The sequence below is a fragment of the Myodes glareolus genome, chromosome 8, assembly GCF_982192425.1.
Source record: "Myodes glareolus chromosome 8, mMyoGla1.1, whole genome shotgun sequence".
NCBI classification, from domain to species: Eukaryota; Metazoa; Chordata; class Mammalia; order Rodentia; family Cricetidae; genus Myodes; species Myodes glareolus.
The window spans coordinates 73,874,469-73,893,340 of record NC_142033.1 but is presented as its reverse complement, the minus strand read 5'-3'; the positions used below and the strand labels follow the sequence as shown (position 1 = coordinate 73,893,340).

The window sequence follows — 18,872 nt, the reverse complement described above, 5'->3', positions numbered from 1 at the left end:
GAGTTCCACATCAGGCAGAATGTGGGAAACAGATTGATAACTGAGTGGTCGAGAGCCAAGCCTAAAGTGAATCAGCTTGGAGAGGACTCTGTTTCCTGAGTGTGGTTTCTGACTTCCCTGAGCGTCAGGTTTCTTTGCATGTCTATAATAATAGTATGCCCCATTTAGTTATTGTGAGACTAAAGGATGCATTTACTTATTTATTTTGTGGTGCTGGGGATCAAAGCCACAGCCTTATGCTTCTTAACTGTACTCTTCTGTGCTACATTCCTCACTTCCCCCCAAAATTTGGGGTAATTAAAAATTTAAGCCTTAGTTCATTTACCTCCTGCCACTCAACTAACAGTTGCTGTTTTCCAAGTCGCCATTTCTTAGATATGGAAACTGAGCCTCAGATCAGTAAGTTACCTTCCAGGTCAAAGATCCAGTAATGGGTGGGACAAGAGTCAGGTCTGGGACTAGGTTGCAACATCCATGTTCTTACCTCCTCTGCTGCACTGTAAAACGAGGCAGTGCTGAACACAGACCTTTTCACAGAGAGTGCCCCATCATCTCTGGGGTGTGGATGAGTGTGGGCTTCCGGGAGAGAACTTTTCAGGACTTTGGTGGAAGAGACTGTGGGGTGACCAGCCCAGGGTTTGCACATGTCTCGGGGATGTGTAGCTGCGAAGCAGTACTCTGGATTTTATGTTCTTAGCAAACCACAGAGAACAAATTTTAGTTCCTATTTCCTTTGTGTGGAGTGAGTTTGCCTTCCCTCTCAGTCAGCAAGGAGCGGGGGCAGGTGTGGAGAAAACACAGCTGCTGTGTTGGTTTGCACTCAGCAACCTCCCAGCAGCTTTCCCAAGAGGCCTTTTCTTACCTCCAGATAAGACGTTGTCTGTGGCAATTGAAGGCAGTGTGGACGAAGCCAAAGCTCTCTTCAAGCCCCCTGAGGACTCTCAAGGTAACATGGTGATTGGGATACCTCACCCAAGGATACTGATGCAGTATAGCAGGATGCCTGACCTTGATGTCAGTTTTAGGGTAGGCCCAAGAGAACTCAGTTCCCAGAATCATGAAATACAGCCTTTGGGTTTTATCCCTAGCACTCACCAGCCTTTGACTCTGAGGAAGGGTTACAGGTTAATGTCTACAATACCCAAATTCTGGAGGTTGCAGTAGGAAATTTGCCACAGATTTGAAGCCAGATTGGTGTATAAAGCAACTTCCAAGCCATCCAGGGTGACATATTGAGACCCTGTCTCAGTGCCCCGGCTCTCCTAAAAACAATAAATTCCTCATATGACTTATAAATTCCTCATATTCCGCTCATTCCCGTTGTGTGGTTACATGAAAGAACAGTCTTGACTTGGGTACGCAGCAGCCATCTATACAGGCAGCTACTGTTATTTGTGTTGCTTTTACCACCGTCCCACCAACTTTATGCTCCATAGAAATGACATTTCAAAGACTCTTGAAAAGCAGGACTGGAGGCTGAGGAGACGGCTCAGCAGGTGAAGTGCTGCTGCCAGCATGAAGATCTGAGTTCTGATCCCAGTACCCACATCAGGAGCTGGGTTTGCAGTGCATGCTTTTAACTTCAGCGCTGAGGTGAAGAGAGGCAGATCCTGGGAGTTAGCTGGCCAGTCAGGCTAGCTGAAATATCCAGCTCAGTAAAAGACTGTCTCAAAAATAAATAAATAAGCAAGCAACTGGGCATGGCAGCACCTACCTTTAATCTCAGCACTCAGAGGCAGAGGCAGGTGGATCTGTTAGTTTCAGGCCAGCCTGGTCTACAAAGCAAATTCCAGGACAGTCAGGGCTACTTAGACCCTGTTTCAGAAAAACAAAAATAAGGTGGAGAGATGATTGATGAGTGCATTCTGTGTACAACTTCTGGCCTCCTTGTGTGCTCATATGGGCAAGTTCTCTCTCTCTCTCTCTCTCTCTCTCTCTCTCTCTCTCTCTCTCTCTCACACACACACACACACACACACACAGAGACACAGACACAACACCATACTGAACAAAACAAAACCAGGCTGGATGGTAGGTTTCTAAGTCATTCTTTCTTTACATTATGTTTTCTATACCAAGTAAGAAGCAGCCAGTTAACTCACTCCTTATTTGAAGGAAGTCTGGGTGGGCCCCTCGGTCCCCGTGGTGGAGGTTTGTCTTAGGGAGCCTGTGCAGTTACCTCCCTTCTCACTGCCTTCCCTGTGTGTCTTCAGATGACGAGAGTGACTCCGATGCCGAGGAGGAGCAGACCACGGTGAGCCCCATTTCCTGATTTGGGAATATTGCAGCCACACTGGTGTTTTCAAGGAGCACAGTCCTCAAAGCAAACCAAAGAATCTGAATAAGTGTCTGCTGGGACAGGAGTCTGGCAGCTGGGTACCTGGGGCAAAAGGTCACAGGCAGCTGTGCTGAGGCTCTGGGACACAGAGATGCAAAAGGGAGATTCATATGACTCATGCTTGCGTATTTTCTCTGTCCAGAAACGGCGTCGACCCACTCTTGGGGTTCAACTGGATGACAAACGCAAGGAGATGCTGAAAAGGCACCCACTGTCTGTCTTGCTTGATCTGAAATGCAAAGGTCTGACTGCATTCACTTAATTCTAATAGTGCCTACGAGCTTGGCCAGTTGTTGGTGCAAAGGGTCCAGTAAGCTCGAGACTCTGCCTGTAATATTTCAATCTTCTATTTATACTTTTCCTCCTTAGAAATTTTTTTACTGTGTATTTATCATGTGTGTATGTATGTGTATATGCATGTATGCACATACTTACTGCAGCAGTCACATAGAAGTTAGAGAACAGAATGTGGGAATCGATTCTTTCTACCATGTGGGTTTCAGGAATTGAGCTGAGACCATCGGGTGGCAAGTGCCATTACCCTCTGAACTGTCTCTCTGACCATTTTTCATTTTACATGGAATCCTGCTTTTTTAGTTTATCCTTTTGAGATGGAGGTTGGTGGTATCTTTACTATGTGGCCCTGGCTGTCCTAGAACTTGCTCTGTAGGCCAGGTGGCCTTCCAAGAACTGGGATTAACTATATGCACCAACATGCTTGGCCTCGGATGTATTGATTCATAAATAATCTCTTCTCTCCCTGTTCCTCCAGACAACAGTGTGCTTCATCTGACTTTCTACTATCTCATGAACCTCAACATCATGACAGTGAAAGCCAAAGTGACAACCGCCGTTGAGCTGATAACTCCCATCAGTGCAGGGTAAGGGGAAGGCACTGGGGATGGAGCATGGGTGGGGATGTGGTGAGAGCCCCTGTTCTCCAATCCTCCGTCTGACTATGAGAGGGTCCTTTGCCATGTTGACCTATGTTCTTGTGTCCCACGACATGGGAGTCCTGGCACATCACTGAGGTATAGAAGTGCTCTCTGATTTACGTTTGTGAAGCTCTTTACACAGCAGATAAAACAAGTGATAACAGTGTATTTGCTTGTGGGGCAGAGCCACAGGCTTTTATAGCCAGTAAAATGCATGTAAATGCATGAATGAGGTATAGGAGACATGACCAAATTAACAAATTTTGGCCCTTTTCCCATTTCTGTCCCAAGGGGCCAGGATTTTTGTTTCCCAGCTCGGTTCAGTCCCTAGGGTTGTCCTTAACTTGGTGGTAAGTAGAGGACTATAAACAGGCAGCGACAGCATCCCAAGGAAGCCCCTGATCATGGTAGTTTTCTTCTACAGTCTAGAAAAGAAGAACAGAACAGAAAGAACCTGGAAGTAAACTAGCCTACACTTAGAGGATCACTGCCCTGGCCTGGCCCTGCCTGGCCTGGTCCTGCTGTCAGCTGGAGAAAGAACACTGAGGCGAAAAAGCTTAGGCCTAGTGCGTAGTGGAGCAATGAGTGCTCTGCCTGCCCCTTCCCATTCTGCCAGATAAGAGGCCTCTCCTGGCTGAAGACCCTGCATTTAGGTTTATTACACTCTCTTCTGGCCGCTGCAGCCTTTACTAGGTGGTGCTGCACTGCCTGGCAGCATGTTGGGCGCAGTTGACCTTGCTTCCAGCAGAGGGAGTCCAGAGCCTGGTTTTCTAAGTTCCACATCTCAGCTGGGTCTTTCATTCACTGAGCAGTTTGAGGACATTCTTTTTGAGAGGGGTGTCACTGTGTAGTCTTGCTGGCCTAGAACTTGCTATGTAGGCCAAGCTTACATAGGTGTGGAACTTGCTTTGTAGACCAGGCTGACTGGAACTTGTTATGTGTACCAGACTGGCTTCCAACTCATGGAGATCCTGCTATTTCTTGAATTCAGGGTAGTGGGGCCTGGGCTGTGTAGTATCCAGGCTAGGATACATAGTATGATAATACTGGCTGGCCTGCAAGTCCAGGGATCCTTGTGTCTCTACCTCCTCAGGGATTATAGCTGTGTGCCGCTGTACCTGATTTTTATGTGGATGTGGACATCGAACTCATGCTTGTGCAGCGAGCACCTTACCAACTGAGTCACCTTCTCAGCCCCACTGGATAGTTCTGGAAGGGAGAATTTTAAAAACAGCAAAACAAAACAAAATACGAAAGACTCCTGTTCTCAGGAACCAGGAAGATGGCTTATTAGTAAAAGCACTTGGTACTCAAGCCTGATGACCTGAGTTCAATTCCTAGAACGCCTGTAAAACGCCAGGTATGATTGTACCTGTTATCCCAGTGAGATGGGTGTTAGGGGCAGGAAAATCAGCTGGAAGCTCTCAGCCCAGCTTGCCTGGAGTACACTGAGCCATGGCAGAAGCAGGAAAGATAGAAGACGAGAACTGACTCGTAGATGGCTTTTTCTTTGGGCCACCAGCTCACAAAAATGACGGAGACTTATTATTAGTTATAAAAGCTGGCCCATAGCTTAAGCTTGTCCCACTCGATCTTATAACTTAAATTAACCCCTGTCTGTTCATCTACGTGCTGCCACGTGGCTCATGGCTTTTACCTTTCCTCCTGCATGTCTGTTCCCTCTGTATCTGGCTGGCAACCCTGCCTTCTTCCCTAAGACCCTTCTGTCCCCAGAAGTCCTGCCTAACGTCTTGCTGCATAGCTATTGACCATTCAGCTTTTTATTAAGCCAATCACAGTGACATGTCTTTACACGGTGTAATCAAATATCTCACAGCACTGACTACTGAAAATGGTTCTCTGTGTGCCATAGTGCACACGCATGAGCACAAAATAAAGAAAAAAAAGCTGTTCTTTCTGATCAGATAGTGTTAACTTTGTACTTGGTAGCATCATGAATGTCATTGTCTGACCTTCAATGCCTTGAGTTTATACCTTGAGAAATGGGATGAAAATCTTCTCTATTTCATAATATTTTGAGAGTCACTGACTTGAAACACTGAAAGGATTTGGTACACAGAAAGCAGACAATGAAAGATGATGGTAGAGCCCAGTGTGGTGGTGCACACCTTTGATCCCAGCACTCAGGAGGCAGAGGCAGGCGGATCTCTGAGTTCAGGACAGCCAGGGCTACACAGAGAAAGCTTGTGTCCAAAAATAAACAACAAAGAAGATGGTAGGATGGTAGTTGACATCTTAATAGCCGAGTGGTACATTGCCACTGGCAGATGCCCAGGTGCACTCTGAGGCACCGTGTCGATTGGCGTTCTCACCGCAGACTTGTCTTCTGTAGAGACTTGCTGTCTCCTGACTCGGTCCTGAGCTGCTTATATCCTGGAGATCATGGAAAGAAAACTCCAAACCCAGCCAATCAGTATCAGTTTGATAAAGTTGGGTGAGTAAGCAGGCTTCCATCTTCCCTTCTTCTGTGTCTACATCTGTTAGTTCAGGCCAAACTGGAGACCTGGTAGGCCCAGAGGACCTCGGGGCTGCAAGGGACATCTTTCTGTTCCTGCATAGAAGGCAAAGGGATGTCACAGAAAGATGAAATCTGGAGTATAGGGACATGAGGGTTAGGGATTTGGCTCAGTAGTGGTATGGTGGGTTACATCCCTAGACTGCCAAAAACAAAAGACAACAAAACAATATCATCAATAAAAGGAATGGCATCTTAGTTTTCTTGAGTACTCAAGATTTTTAAAGTTATTTTATGAGCGGATAGAGCAGTGAAGAGGCCAGTGGCTGCCTTTTCGAGCTCTGCTTCATGAGGCAAAGGTTCTAAAGAAAAAGATGGGATATTGGAGATGAAGTTTCAAGTAGAGATTTTGTACAGCTAAGGAGTTTGACTTGTGGACTGGGATTGGCCTGTCTAGGGGAACTGGGGAATGCCCTAGGGTACACAGAAGGACTGTGTCCTGGGGCGAGGCAGTGCTTGGGACTGAGCCGAGGGCCTGTGTGAGAGCTCTGCTCCTGAGCTGTGTTCCCAACTCATAAAATTATTTTATTCTGTCTTATCTTTTACAGTATCCTGACTTTGAGAGACTATGTTCTTGACTTAGGTCACCCCTACTTGTGGGTGCAGAAGCTGGGTGGCCTCCACTTCCCCAAAGAGCAGCCCCAGGTATGTACGCTGGCCCTACCTCCTTGGCTGAGGGTCTGAAGCTCTCTTATTTCTTGACAGATTCCAGAAAGGCCTCTCATAGCTTTATAGGGTTGTGATCTAGCAGAGAATCTTCCTTTGAGGCTGTGTTCTGACCTCCATCCACTCAGGGCACTAAAATATCCTACCCTTCATGTGTTGAAATGACTTCACCTTTCCTAGGAGCTTGGTAGCCTTATAAACCAAAGATAACTTGGTCTTGCCCCAAGGTATAGCACAGTTACAGCTTTTGCTGCTGTTGGACTTGTGTACAAGGATGCTACAAATGAGAATGGGCAAAATCCCAAGGGCTATACACTATAGAATCCTGCCTTTTCTCAGGAGCTGGTCACAGCCTCATGGGACCCCAGTATCTTGTGTTCTTGCCAGGGCTTAGCATCTGACCTGTTATGTAGAGAAATACGGTCATTCCCACACAGCACCCGCCTTGGAACTAGCTGTGCAGTCTGGCTGGTCCCAGGAGAAATGGAGGTCCCTGGAGAAAGGAAAGGGGAGCTCTCACGTGTATCTTTCACTGTCATTCACTATTAGCACACAGTGATGGCTGACCACTCACAGAGCGCCAGCCATATGGAAACCACCATGAAACTGCTGAAGACCAGGGTACAGTCTCGTCTGGCTCTCCACAAACAGTTCGCATCTCTGGGTAAGCTGGTGCAGGAACTAGGGCCCGACAGCCACTCAGTCAACATAGGAATAAAGCCACCTCCTTTCCCTCAGAACTTGTGAATCCTGTCCTAGCCTTACTGAGCAGTGGATGGCAGGGGCCGTGGGGAGAGTGGCAGGCCCTGCAGACGCATCAGTTCTGTGCCAGACCTCCCAGAAGACACCATAGCTATTGGCACAAGTTTACGGGTTCATCCAGGCAGCTTATCCTAGGTCCATGCATCGCAGATTCATATGCACTTGGCAGTATTTAATGAGAGTCTAATTTATGCTGGTACCCCATATAGCCTGAAGGGAGAAACTGGGACCCTTGTATTCACAGAGCTCACATTCAGCTCACTGATTGTAGCTAGGCAGGGTTCATTCCATTATCCTTTCCTTAAGACCTACTGAGCTAGTCCTTCTAAGGGTACAGCTGAACTCCTTGGATTTTCTCCTAAGCTCCCAAGTGATTATGATGAGCCACTGGCCTAGGTGGTAGCCATGTGGCTTCTTTCAATTCATCTAGTAAAAACTCAATGGGTATTTACAAGGCACTTGCAGGGTGGGGGTAAGGTTTTGGAGGGAGTCAGAGTTTTGGGTCACTGTCAAGCTAGGCATTTGGGTTTCCAGGACCCAACTGGAGACGACCCCTCTTTCCCACCTCCAGGCCAGTTCTTTGGTCCCATGTGGACACTGAGCCCCAGGGCACCATCACCTATCTCCCTCAGGCCTTGCTCCCCACTCAGCATTGCTAACATCGCCAAGCTTGGATGATTGTCATCCAGAGTGTTCCCTGTGTCGGCATATTTGTTTACTGAAACACCAGCAGGGAACTGACACAGAACACTGCAGTTGGTTTTTCTGTCAAGGTCAGCTCAGCCCTCTTAGCCATTTGATCTAATTAACGGTTCCTGCAGCAGAGGCACTGATGCTAGTTGTGGCTTCAGGGATTTGTTTTACTAGACGTTGTTTGCATTAAGGATAAAGTACCCATGAATGCAGGTGCTGGGTCTGACCTCATGCATATATAGTCCTGCATGAAGTGGATGTCAGGTTAAAATGCTTCTCTGTTCCTGGCATGCAATGAGTGGGTACTTCTTGAGTAATCAGGTGTTGTGGACAAGTGTCAAGGCCACCATAGCCCTCCAGCAAGCCATAGCTGTGCTACCTGATTTCTGCCTGAATGCCTCCTGCCTTGCTGTCTTTTAGAACATGGCATTGTGCCAGTTACCAGTGATTGCCAGTACCTCTTTCCTGCCAAGGTTGTTTCTCGCCTGGTAAAGTGGGTAATAATTGCCCATGAAGATTACATGGTAGGTAGAACTGCAGCCCCTGTGACCATGTCACCCCTCAGCTCCTGTCTCCCACCCCACCCCCCGCCATCAGGGCAGAGGCTTTAGGGGAGCAGCAGTTCACCCTGGTTCTTGTTCTAGGAACTGCATTTCACTAAGGACATAGTAGAGGCAGGACTGGCTGGGGACACCAATCTCTACTACCTGGCACTTATTGAAAGGGGAACAGGTAGGTGATCACTCTACTGACCACAGGGCTCTCTAATCAAGGGAAGTTCTCAAATAGCATGCATGCCTGGAGGTTGCCTGGAATAAGCAAGAAGACCCTAGAATCCTCCATAGAGATTTCCAACACTGGTGACCAGGGAACCACTCTTTCAGTGAGGACTTGTTTTATAACACAGCCACACACGTGTCATGTCAGTGAATCTACATGCAGTCACTAGGGCTCATCCATTTTAGAACTGCGTCAATCATGGCCGACTCTCAAGCTTGGTCTCACCTCAGCTTGGTTTCATCTCTCGTTTTAGTTCCCTGTAGGGGCAGATCTCGTATCTGTGTTCCACACAGAAGGGTAGGGTTGTTACTCTGATTGTAAGGTTGGGTAACAGAACCTCCCTCCCTCTCTGGAGCCATACAGATGCCCTGCTTGGGCTGTTAGCTGTTCTCCTACCCCAGCCTCAACAGCCTGGCACTGCCTATTCATTTTATCCCCCAGCCTCACAGCTGTGACCCCTGAGCTGAGCAAGCTGCCTGTGGTCCTGTATTAGTATTTTGAGAGATATAAAATTCCTGGACTAGGCATATGATTCAGTGTTAGAACACTTATTTAGCATACCTGAGGCCTTAGATTTATTCCCCAATACCACAAAGGAGAAATAAGATAAGTAAAACAAAATTAAATTTCCAAAGCTGGAAATGTTATAAAAGGAGAGCTTATTTACTCATAATACTCTTGAGAGTTTGTTTGTTACAGTTTTTGTTACATTTATTTAGTGTATGTGTGTGTGCACTCAGGTCTAAGCAATGCACACACACATTACAGAGGACAACTTGAGAGGAGTCAGTTCTTTCCTTCAATCTTGTGGGTTCTAGGCATCGAACCCACGTCATGAGGCTTAGGAGCAGCCACCTCTACCTACTGAACTGCCTCACTGGCCTTTATATTTTGTCTTCTTGAGAAAGAGTCTTACTATGGAACTCCAGCTGGTCTGGAACTTACTGTGTAGACCTGGCTGGTCTGGAACTCACAGATTTGTCTACCTCTGAAGTACTGGGATTAAAAGTTTGTACCACTACACTCTTTTATTTTTGTTTTTGAAATCAGCTCAGGCTGACCAGAAACTATGTAATCCAGACTGACCTTGAACTCCTGATCTTCTTAGACTCCAGAATCCTGAGCTTTCCACCATGCCTAGGGTAGCTCAAATATTTGAAGACTTAAAATCCAAGACAACCTAATGACTCTCTGACGAAGGGCTTCATGGCAAGTGAAAAATACAAAGATGTTTAGAAGAAAGCATATGGTGAAAAGGAAACCAGAGTGGTTTAGGAGCTAGGATTGTTCTATTTTTGGTTGTGAGCTTGGCCTTTAACCAGAGTCCCATGAGAAGTACCTTGATCCTTTCAGAGGATTCCTCCTCGTCCTAACTGCCTCGTGCTAGAGCCCACTTCTTGCAGTTTGAACTTTGCAGCAGTGCATGGGAACAACTTCTAGTATAAATACCTTTGGGCGATATGTATAAGCCAAATCAGAAGTACCAGTCAAGGGACATCTGGGAGCCAGGAAGACGGCTCAGTGGGCTAAAGCCTAATGACCTGAACTCAAGTCCAGGAACCTACATAAAAGCCTGAACGGAATGGTATACGTCTGTAATCCCAGAGATAGGAGAATCTTCTGGAAGCTCCAATAAGTATCATAGCTGTGGAAAGAAGTCCTGCCTCAAAACAAAGTGGAAAAAGAGACGTGTCTCCTGAGGAGCAGTCCTCTGCCCAAGTGCACTCTGTGGACACATGCACGCAGTACCTAGGTTCATCTTAACAGCAGCAGGGGTCAAAGTATCACTGGGGAAATTGTTTAGTGATTATGAATGCAAATTTGATACTAGGCAGTTCTACTTATACTCAATCTTGTGCTTTTGTGCCTGTTTAATGATAGAGAAGTTTTTGGAAGCCTCACTTTCTTCATATCCTCATGTAAATTGGATTTGAGAGACTGGAAACATTTGCCACTAGTCCTACTTGGGAATCAGAAGCAGGGGGACCAGAATTCAAAGTCATTCTTGGTTATAAATTTAATTTTAGGCTAGCCTGGGCTATGTGAGACTCTCAACAACAACAAATTCTTTAAAAAAAAAAAAAAAGGCAGCCGTGGTGGTGCATGACTTCTTTAATCCCAGCACTTGGGAGGCAGAGGCAGGCGGATCTCTGAGTTCAAGGCCAGCCAGGTTAAAGGCCCTTGCTGCTCATCCAAAGGACATGAGTTGAATCTCAAATACCTACATGGCAGCTCATAACCGCCTGTAACTCCAGTCCTAGAATGTGTTTGCTTCTTCATGCTTCCTAAGACACTGTATACATGTTGGTACAAAGATAAAAAGATACGTAGAGGCAAACAACCAACCACACACAAACACATACACGGTTTTAAAAATTATGACATTTCTTGAGAGCAGATTTAATCCATTGACAAATACCGGTAAGTAAAGCAGATCTTGGGAAGAACCAGAATTACTATGCCTTATTCTCAGCAGCTTGGCAGTTCTGTTAGAGTCTAAAACAGTTAGTGCCCGTATACTTGGCAGTTCTGTTAGAGTCTAAAACAGTTAGTGCCCGTATACTTGGCAGCACTTACATTAATGGGAGACATTTGTGTTGACTTTGGGTACAGTGTGTAGACCACCATGGGAAGCTGGGTGGTCACTGATTTTTCTCCCTTTCCCCTGTTGCCAGCGAAACTTCAGGCTGCTGTGGTGTTGAACCCTGGCTATTCCTCCATCCCACCCATTTTCCGACTCTGTCTGAACTGGAAAGGGGAGAAAACCAACAGCAATGATGACAATATTCGGGTAAGACCCACATGTGTGTCAGAAACATGGAGAACTCCTAGGAAAGTGGGCAGTGGCCAAGGCTGCAGCTGTGGAGGCCTTGGGCACTGCTTCAGTTCCAGGAAGGGCCTGACAGGATTTATAGAATGTGCTCACCCCTCCATTTCCCCGGAGCCCACAGCTTTTCCCGTTCACCAGATCACATTCTTAGCTGGGTGCGGCATCCTTGCACCACTTCAGGAATTTGGATCTACTGAGGCAGTGAGGGATTGAAGAAAAGACAGACACACAGAAACCTGGAATTAGCCACCCTGGACTAGAGAAACCTTAGCCCACCTGCAGACCCAGCATGCTTATTACATAGAGTTGAACATGGAGGCGGAGTCAGGATGCACAGACCAACCAAGGAGGCAGATTTAGCTAATCCCAGTAGGAGCAAGCTCTGTAGGGAGCAGTCTCCAGGCCATAAATATCTGGGGGGTTGAAAGTAATGGTTGATATTTTCTAAACACACTGTCAGCATTCCCACTTGGAGCAGAAGGGAAGGCTTTGCCATTCCTTTTAGCCTCGTGGGGCAAGGGGAAGGCTCTGCCATGCCTGCATGGATGTGAGGTTAGGGTCCTTGCCACGGCCAGCTCATGTCAACAGCACACATTCACTCAGCACCTTATACATGTTATTCTGGATTTCATGCCCTCAGGGTATCCTCCAAGGCATGGTGCTACACACTTTTAATCCCAGCACTGGGGAGGCAGAAGCAGACAGATTTCTGTGAATTCAAGCCCCGGCTGGTCTACATAGTAAATTCCAAGCCAGCCAAGGCTACATAGTGAGGCTCTGCCTCCAAAAAAAGATCAGAGAGTTTTCTTAAGATCTTGTCACCACCTTGGGTTTCTGTGAGATGGTAAATAAATTCAGAAGCATTACGGAAACACTCAGATTCAATGACCGTGAGGGTGCTGAGGCTGTTGCTAAAGTCATGCCTCTTGCTGGGATTTGGTAGCCTTATGGCCATAGAGCAGAAAGCCTAATGCCTTCTGACTTGGGGCTTAAGATTCTTCGCCTGCAGTCCTGTGTTTCTGCTGTAAGCACTTAGGGGAAATTGTGATAATCAAGGGTGTCTGGACAAAGCTGTGGCACTGCTCTGTGTGTACAGCTCCTGTGGGTGCATACGTGCTCATGCCTGCATGCACATGCCCTCAGGGGCCGACCGTAGCTCTTGTGGTGCCCTCAGGCTCAGCTCTGGGGTAAAAGCCTGGCCAGTGTGCCCAGCCGTACTTAGAAAGGAAATGCTGAGGTGCTGGCTTCCCACCTATACAGGCTATGGAGAGCGAGGTCAACGTGTGCTATAAGGAGCTCTGTGGCCCTCGACCCAGCCACCAGCTCTTGACCAACCAGCTGCAGCGGCTGTGTGTGCTGCTGGACGTCTACCTGGAGACCGAGAGCCATGATGACAGTGTAGAAGGCCCCAAGGAGTTTCCCCAGGAGAAGATGTGCCTGAGGCTTTTTAGGTGAGTAGAGGGATGGGCTCTTGGACTTCTCATGAGGACACGAACAGAGGTCAGAGCCTCCCTTGAAGACTAGGTCTCATTGGACAGGACCTGGCACAGAGGACATCTGTCTGTATTCATAACAGAAAATTCTGCTGCCATATTTCCAGGAAGAACTTGTTTTCTCCTTCCTGAGACTTCCGTGAAGCTGGCTCACCTGTTCTTGGTCACCCCTGGAGAAGGTCACCCATCCAAGGAAACTACTGGGCCAAGCTAAGACGCTTTGGCTGTGTTTTCTGTGGAAAACAATAGGGCCTGTTTACTTTTGATATCCAAGTGAGCACTTAAAGTGGTGCACCCCACAATCTTAGTGAGTTTGCTGACGTCTTCAAGTGTTCTTCCCTCAGTGAGACCAAGTCAGTGGGCAACCAGGCAGCATAGAGATAAACCAGACCAAAACAGAGCTTCCAGAAGGCAGGCAGGTGAGCACAGCACACTAGCACAGAGCAGTTCCTCCTGCCTAGCACTGAGCCCTGGCTCTGGGGCTGAAGATGAGCTCAGGGTGACTGAGATCGTTTGAGTGAAATTCCTGGATGATTCCTGCTCCAAGTTAGGGGCTCTTTAGACCTGTTAGCAGGTCTTGGCATGTGGTGTTTAGAGTGTCTGGGCTTGCAGTACCCAGGCTAGTTTTCCGTTTTCTTGGGTATTGGGGTCTTCTTTCCTGTTTGTCCCTTAACATGTGTTTTCATTCTTTCAAAACTGGAGATTACTACTAGGGCTCCCTCTTTTGGGCAAAGGAGTGAGGAAGGTGAGGGTGTTTGGATTATAATTCATTATAATCTATCAGGCCAGGTGTCATGGCTCACGCCTAAAATCTTAGCACTTGGAAGCTGGAGGCAGGAGGATTGCCATGGGTTCGACCTTGGCTACAGAACAGATAAAACAAAAGAGTTCTTACCTTGCTCTCAGTCTTATTCTTGAATAGCAAGTTCTGACATCTGGGAAGGTGTCCAGCCTCCTTCCTGTCTGGCACCTCCACTGTCATGTTTTATGGTGTTTAATGTTTAATAGCCATGTTTAATAGCCAGCTCCAGCCCTGAGCTGGAAGGAAGCAGAGCTGACCACCAATGCCTCTCTGAAGCTTGTTCCCTCCAGTGGGTCTGTGTGAAATCTCAGCTCTTTCCACCTCTCCACCTGCTCTAGCACATTTATGGGATGGGAGCCACACCCAGCGTGTGCTTGTTTTCTCCTTCCTGAGGTGTTGAGCACTCTGGGAGGTGATAGCATCATAGTTGATGGGGCTACAAGTTCTTGACCTGGAGTCCTGCCGACTACTGAGTAGAGGGTGCTGATGTGAGCAGTAGTAGACCTGAGGTATGGCTCGGACTGAGACTTCGCCACTCTGCCTAGGTATACTCCTCTGGTTGGAGGTTTATAATGCCATGGATGATCCAGGCTGACATTTCAGGTCCAGCTCTCACCTATGAGATAAGGATCTCTGTACTTAATCCTCCAAGCAGCACATACTCCATGTGTTAATGGAAAGATTAAATTGAGATGGGGGTGTTACAGTGCCAGCACAACACAGGCTGGATAAGCCCTCTGCCACTGAGAAGAAGGTTTAGTTCCCTTCAGCCCTGGTGAAGAATAAAACTTTCCTCACCTCTTTCCACCCCTGCTGTCTTACTCACACATCCCCCAGTTACTCTTCTTATGATGAACACATAAACAAAAGCAACCTGGGTAGGAAAGGGTTTCCTTCTGTAGTTCTGAAGAGAAGGTGGGGCAGGAACTGAAGAGGAGACCATGGAGAGATGCTGCTTACCAACTTACTCCACTTGCTTCTCATTTGACTCTGACGTGTGTAAGTTGATAAAAAAAAACTATCCTATACTAGTAACATCCTTACTCCCTTAGACCAAGTCCTGGAGGGTCACCTCTGTAGCTGTTGTTGGATGTCAGTCATAGACAGACAAACATGGGGAGGAAGAAGTCCTTTTTGTACATATTTATCTTTGTGTAGAAGTCCCTCTGTGAGTTTTGTTGAGAACCCATTTTCCTGCTCTGATTTTCACTGGGAAGAAGTCTGAACATGGGTCTTGCTCTGCTTGGCCATGATTCAGCCTTCCTGGAACAGATTTTAGTGTCAGACCTCTCTGGTTTTTGTATCTGTTGCTTCCTGGCTGTATACTATTGTGCAAAATTTTGCTTCCTTTGCCTGTGTCTTCAGCTTTAAATGTTCTTTTTGCTTTTTCAACTATAGGAATCTAGTGTTCGTTGATAAGTTATAAATAGTGATCCAAAAAATGAGAGTGTTCATGTACTGTCCCCGAAATGTCTGCCATATTAAGGGATCTTTCAGGCTCACACATTTTGCAAGCATATAGAGACATTTTTATGAAAATGTTGTCACACCTTAAACAGTGTGATCTGATTTTCTCACTGTGCCCTGTGCCTAAACCATGCAATTGTAACATTTCCCCCATGACAGCTACATGGCGTTCTCTTGTGAGTGAACTGTGATTCACAGTGATTGGTTTTATCAGTCCAGAAGGTGTGTTATTAACTGTCCCTTTTCTTGTTTCTCTAGGGGTCCAAGTAGGATGAAGCCATTTAAATATAACCATCCTCAAGGATTCTTCAGCCACCGGTGATTTCCCTCTCTAACCTATCATTCCCCCAAAGCCCACCCCTGGGTCCTGCATCACTGTTTTTTGCTCTGGCCACATGTTCTTGTTATTTTCCAAAGACACCAGCTGATTAAAATGTCACCCGACCAAATGGCCTTTGTTTGTAATTACTTGGGCAGTCTGGAAGAGCAGGTGGGACCATGGCATGAGGACCATTTCTGGATGTGCTTTTTATTATTAGTAGTAGTAGTAGTAATAGTAGTAGTAGTAGTAGTAGTAGTAGTAGTAGTAATAGTAACAGCTCTGAATGTCCTGGAACTCGCTCTGTAGACCAGACTAGCCTTGAACTCAGAGATCTGTCTGCCTCTGCCTTCCAAGTGCTGGGATTAAAGGTGTACACCACCACCAACCTGCTTGGATGTGGGTTTTTTTTTTTTTTTCTATTGTTTTGAGACAGGATTTCTCTGTATCTTTGTTGACTGTTCTGAAACTCTGGATGTGCTTTTTAAAGGTGACTGAAAAGCCAGGCAGTGGTGTCACACGCCTTTAATCCCAGCACTCAGGAAGCAGAAGCAGGCAGATCTCTCTGAGTTCAAGGCCAGCCTGGTCTACAAAGTGAGTCCCAGGACAGCCAGGGCTGTTACACAGAGAAATCCTGTCTTGAAAGAGAGAGAGAGAGAGACTAAGAAATGTCGGTCCTAGTTCTAGGAAGTGACACCTGTTTGTCCACACCTGTCTTGTGTAGTTTTGCCAGGGCAAAGTATTTTGGTGGGTTTTTTTGTTTTTTTTTGTTTGTTTGTTTGTTTTGTTTTGTTTTGTTTAATCCTAGATTTCTACTTACTAGGAAATTGCAAGAGAAACCAAAGTCAGTAGACCCAGATGTTTCTTTCAGCCTTCATTCTTTCTGCCAGTCTGTGTTTGTTCCTTGATGGCCTAACACTTGGCAGGTAGATATTTTAAATGCCTAACATTGCAGCAACCTTAAATAGAAAGCAGATAGACATCACAGAGAATAAGTCTAAATATTTCAAGTGTTCATGGTCATTGAGCCAGTACTGGAGAGTCATGTGCAGAATGACTGCCAGTGACAGTACGCTGTCATAGTGAGACTGAGACCAGGCTGGCCACACTGCCCTGGACATGCTCAAAAGCTAAGCGAGGTTAGGTGTAATCAGCACTGTGGATGGAGAGCGAGACTAGGTGACACTGGAGGATCCTTACGACAGGGACTCGAGGACTTCAGGACTTCACCAGAGGTGGAGACCCACAGAGCTGCACAACAAGATTCTGTCTCAAAAACTAAAATGTTTTAACTCAAAGGTTAGGAAAATGATTGCAAAACTATCCGTTCTTAGGTCTAGAAGTGAAGCTCAGTGTAGAACATTTGCCTAGTATACTGAAGGCCTGGGGTTCAGTCCTCAGCATGCAAAAAGAACAGCCTTTCTTGTCCTGAGTTTTCTTAGACACTTGTCTGAAGAACTCTGCTCTCTGCCCCAATCAATACTAAATTCACAATTCACTTTAAGAAGTAAAACACGGAAGCTGGAGAGATGACTCTGGTTCAGAGCACTGACTGCTCCTCCGGAGGACCCGGGTTCAAATCCCAGCAACTAAATAGTGGTCATAACCATCTATTGTGAGATCCAATGCCCTCTTCTGGCATAAACTGTAGAATACGGGACTGAGAGTGTAGTTCAGTGGAAGAGCACAAGCAAAGCTCTGTCATTCCTCAGCACCAAAAAGTAAAGAACCAGGATACACAGAAAAATATTTAAGAATTATTGAGGGTCACACCTTTAAGTACTCTGGAGGCCCAGGCAGGCAGGTTTGTGGGTTCAAGGCCAGCATGGACTACATCTTGAGTTCCAGGACAGTTGGAGGTCATATAGAGAGACCTTGTCTCAGAAACAAAACAAAAATTAAGAATTATTCTATGATTGTAGGCTACACATATAGGTTAGTTGATAAGAGTGTTTGCTCAGAATTCATGAAGCCCTGGATTTGATCCCCAGCAACACAAACCAGCTGTAGTGGTGAATGTCTATAATCCCAGCATGAGGTGGAGTCAGGAGGGACACAATTCAAGGTCACTCTCTGCTGTATAGTAAGTTTGAGGCCAGCTGGGCTACCAAACACATCATTTCAACAATAATCATTCTATTGTTAGAAGTATAATCTGGTTTGTTAACTCAAAGGCAAATTAATTGTGCCTTTTATTCTAGTTCCAGGCAAGATTTTCCAAGCTTTTCATCTCTGTAGAACAGTGCAATCAATCCAGCACTTAGCAAACACGTCTACTCTAAGTAGATTATCCTTGACAGCATGAACTTTCTACATAGAAACTGCTTTTTCTGCCCTTTCTGCTGAGCATCTCAAAAATAAAGGTTTTGGGAAGTGCAAGGCAATGGTGGCACACACCTCTAATCCTAGCACTTGGGAGGCAGAGACAGGTGAGTTCGAGGCCCACCTGTTCGAGGCGAACCCAGGACAGCCAGGGCTACACAGAGAAGCCATGTATTGGCGGTGGGGAGAAGAAGAAAAAGATTTTGTGGAGCTTGGGACTAGAGAGATGGTTCAGTAGTTAAGAGCATGTACTGCTCTAGTAAAGGCCCCCAAATTTGTGGTGTGGCTTACAATCACCTGTAACTAGCTTCGAGGGATCCAGTGTGTCTGCCTCCGCAGGCAGCAGCACTGATGCACACACCACCACCACCCTACACACACTTAAATAAAAACATAAAATTAAGATAAGCTGAGAGACTCCAAAACTTGCCAGGGTTCTTCATTCCAGCAAGAGCAGAATGGTCTCTTAGGGTAGCCTTAAATGTCCAGCATCAACACCTCACCACCCCACACTGCCCCCATTCTCTGACTACCAGAGGAAGGCACTCTTCAGCCAGAGACCTCAGTTACACAGACTTGCCTATCTACAAGCTGATCTGAAAAGCACTTTTTTCCAAATGACTCAGCTGGCCTAAGATGGATCAAGAAAATATATTTTTAACAAGCTCCTGAAATGCATTTTGCCATAGCCTTTCTGTGAAGGCGTTGTACTTTTATCCCTTCTCTCCCCTCATTTTTCTTGGTGACACGAACATGGGAGAGCCATTTTTTCTAAGTAGCTCCTTCTCTGCTGCCTTATTCAGCCTGAGCTTCTGAGTGCTTTTTTTCCTGACCTATTTGCCTGGGACTTTGTCCCTGCTGATATCTTCTTGGTCTGGCTACTTTCAGGCCTGTGTCTCACTGTCTGTGCTGAATAAGATTAAAACAGG

The 18,872-nt window shown here is 46.4% G+C and overlaps 1 protein-coding gene across 4 annotated transcripts in view; it reads left to right on the top strand.

Annotated features, from left to right (window-relative positions):
- The window catches only part of Thoc5 (THO complex subunit 5), a 39,426-nt gene extending 23,675 nt beyond the window's left edge, over positions 1-15,751 (top strand). For all 4 annotated transcript variants that reach the window (XM_087909137.1, XM_087909135.1, XM_087909136.1 and 1 more), the window contains 12 exons: positions 869-946; positions 2,214-2,254; positions 2,481-2,580; positions 3,111-3,219; positions 5,627-5,728; positions 6,358-6,454; positions 7,025-7,139; positions 8,351-8,454; positions 8,575-8,662; positions 11,386-11,501; positions 12,801-12,991; positions 15,561-15,751. In XM_087909137.1, the coding sequence (XP_087765263.1) occupies positions 869-946; positions 2,214-2,254; positions 2,481-2,580; positions 3,111-3,219; positions 5,627-5,728; positions 6,358-6,454; positions 7,025-7,139; positions 8,351-8,454; positions 8,575-8,662; positions 11,386-11,501; positions 12,801-12,991; positions 15,561-15,624 (1,205 nt within the window). In that variant the 3' untranslated portion in view covers positions 15,625-15,751. The remainder of the gene's footprint in view (positions 1-868; positions 947-2,213; positions 2,255-2,480; positions 2,581-3,110; positions 3,220-5,626; positions 5,729-6,357; positions 6,455-7,024; positions 7,140-8,350; positions 8,455-8,574; positions 8,663-11,385; positions 11,502-12,800; positions 12,992-15,560) is intronic.
- The last annotated feature ends 3,121 nt before the right edge of the window (positions 15,752-18,872 follow it).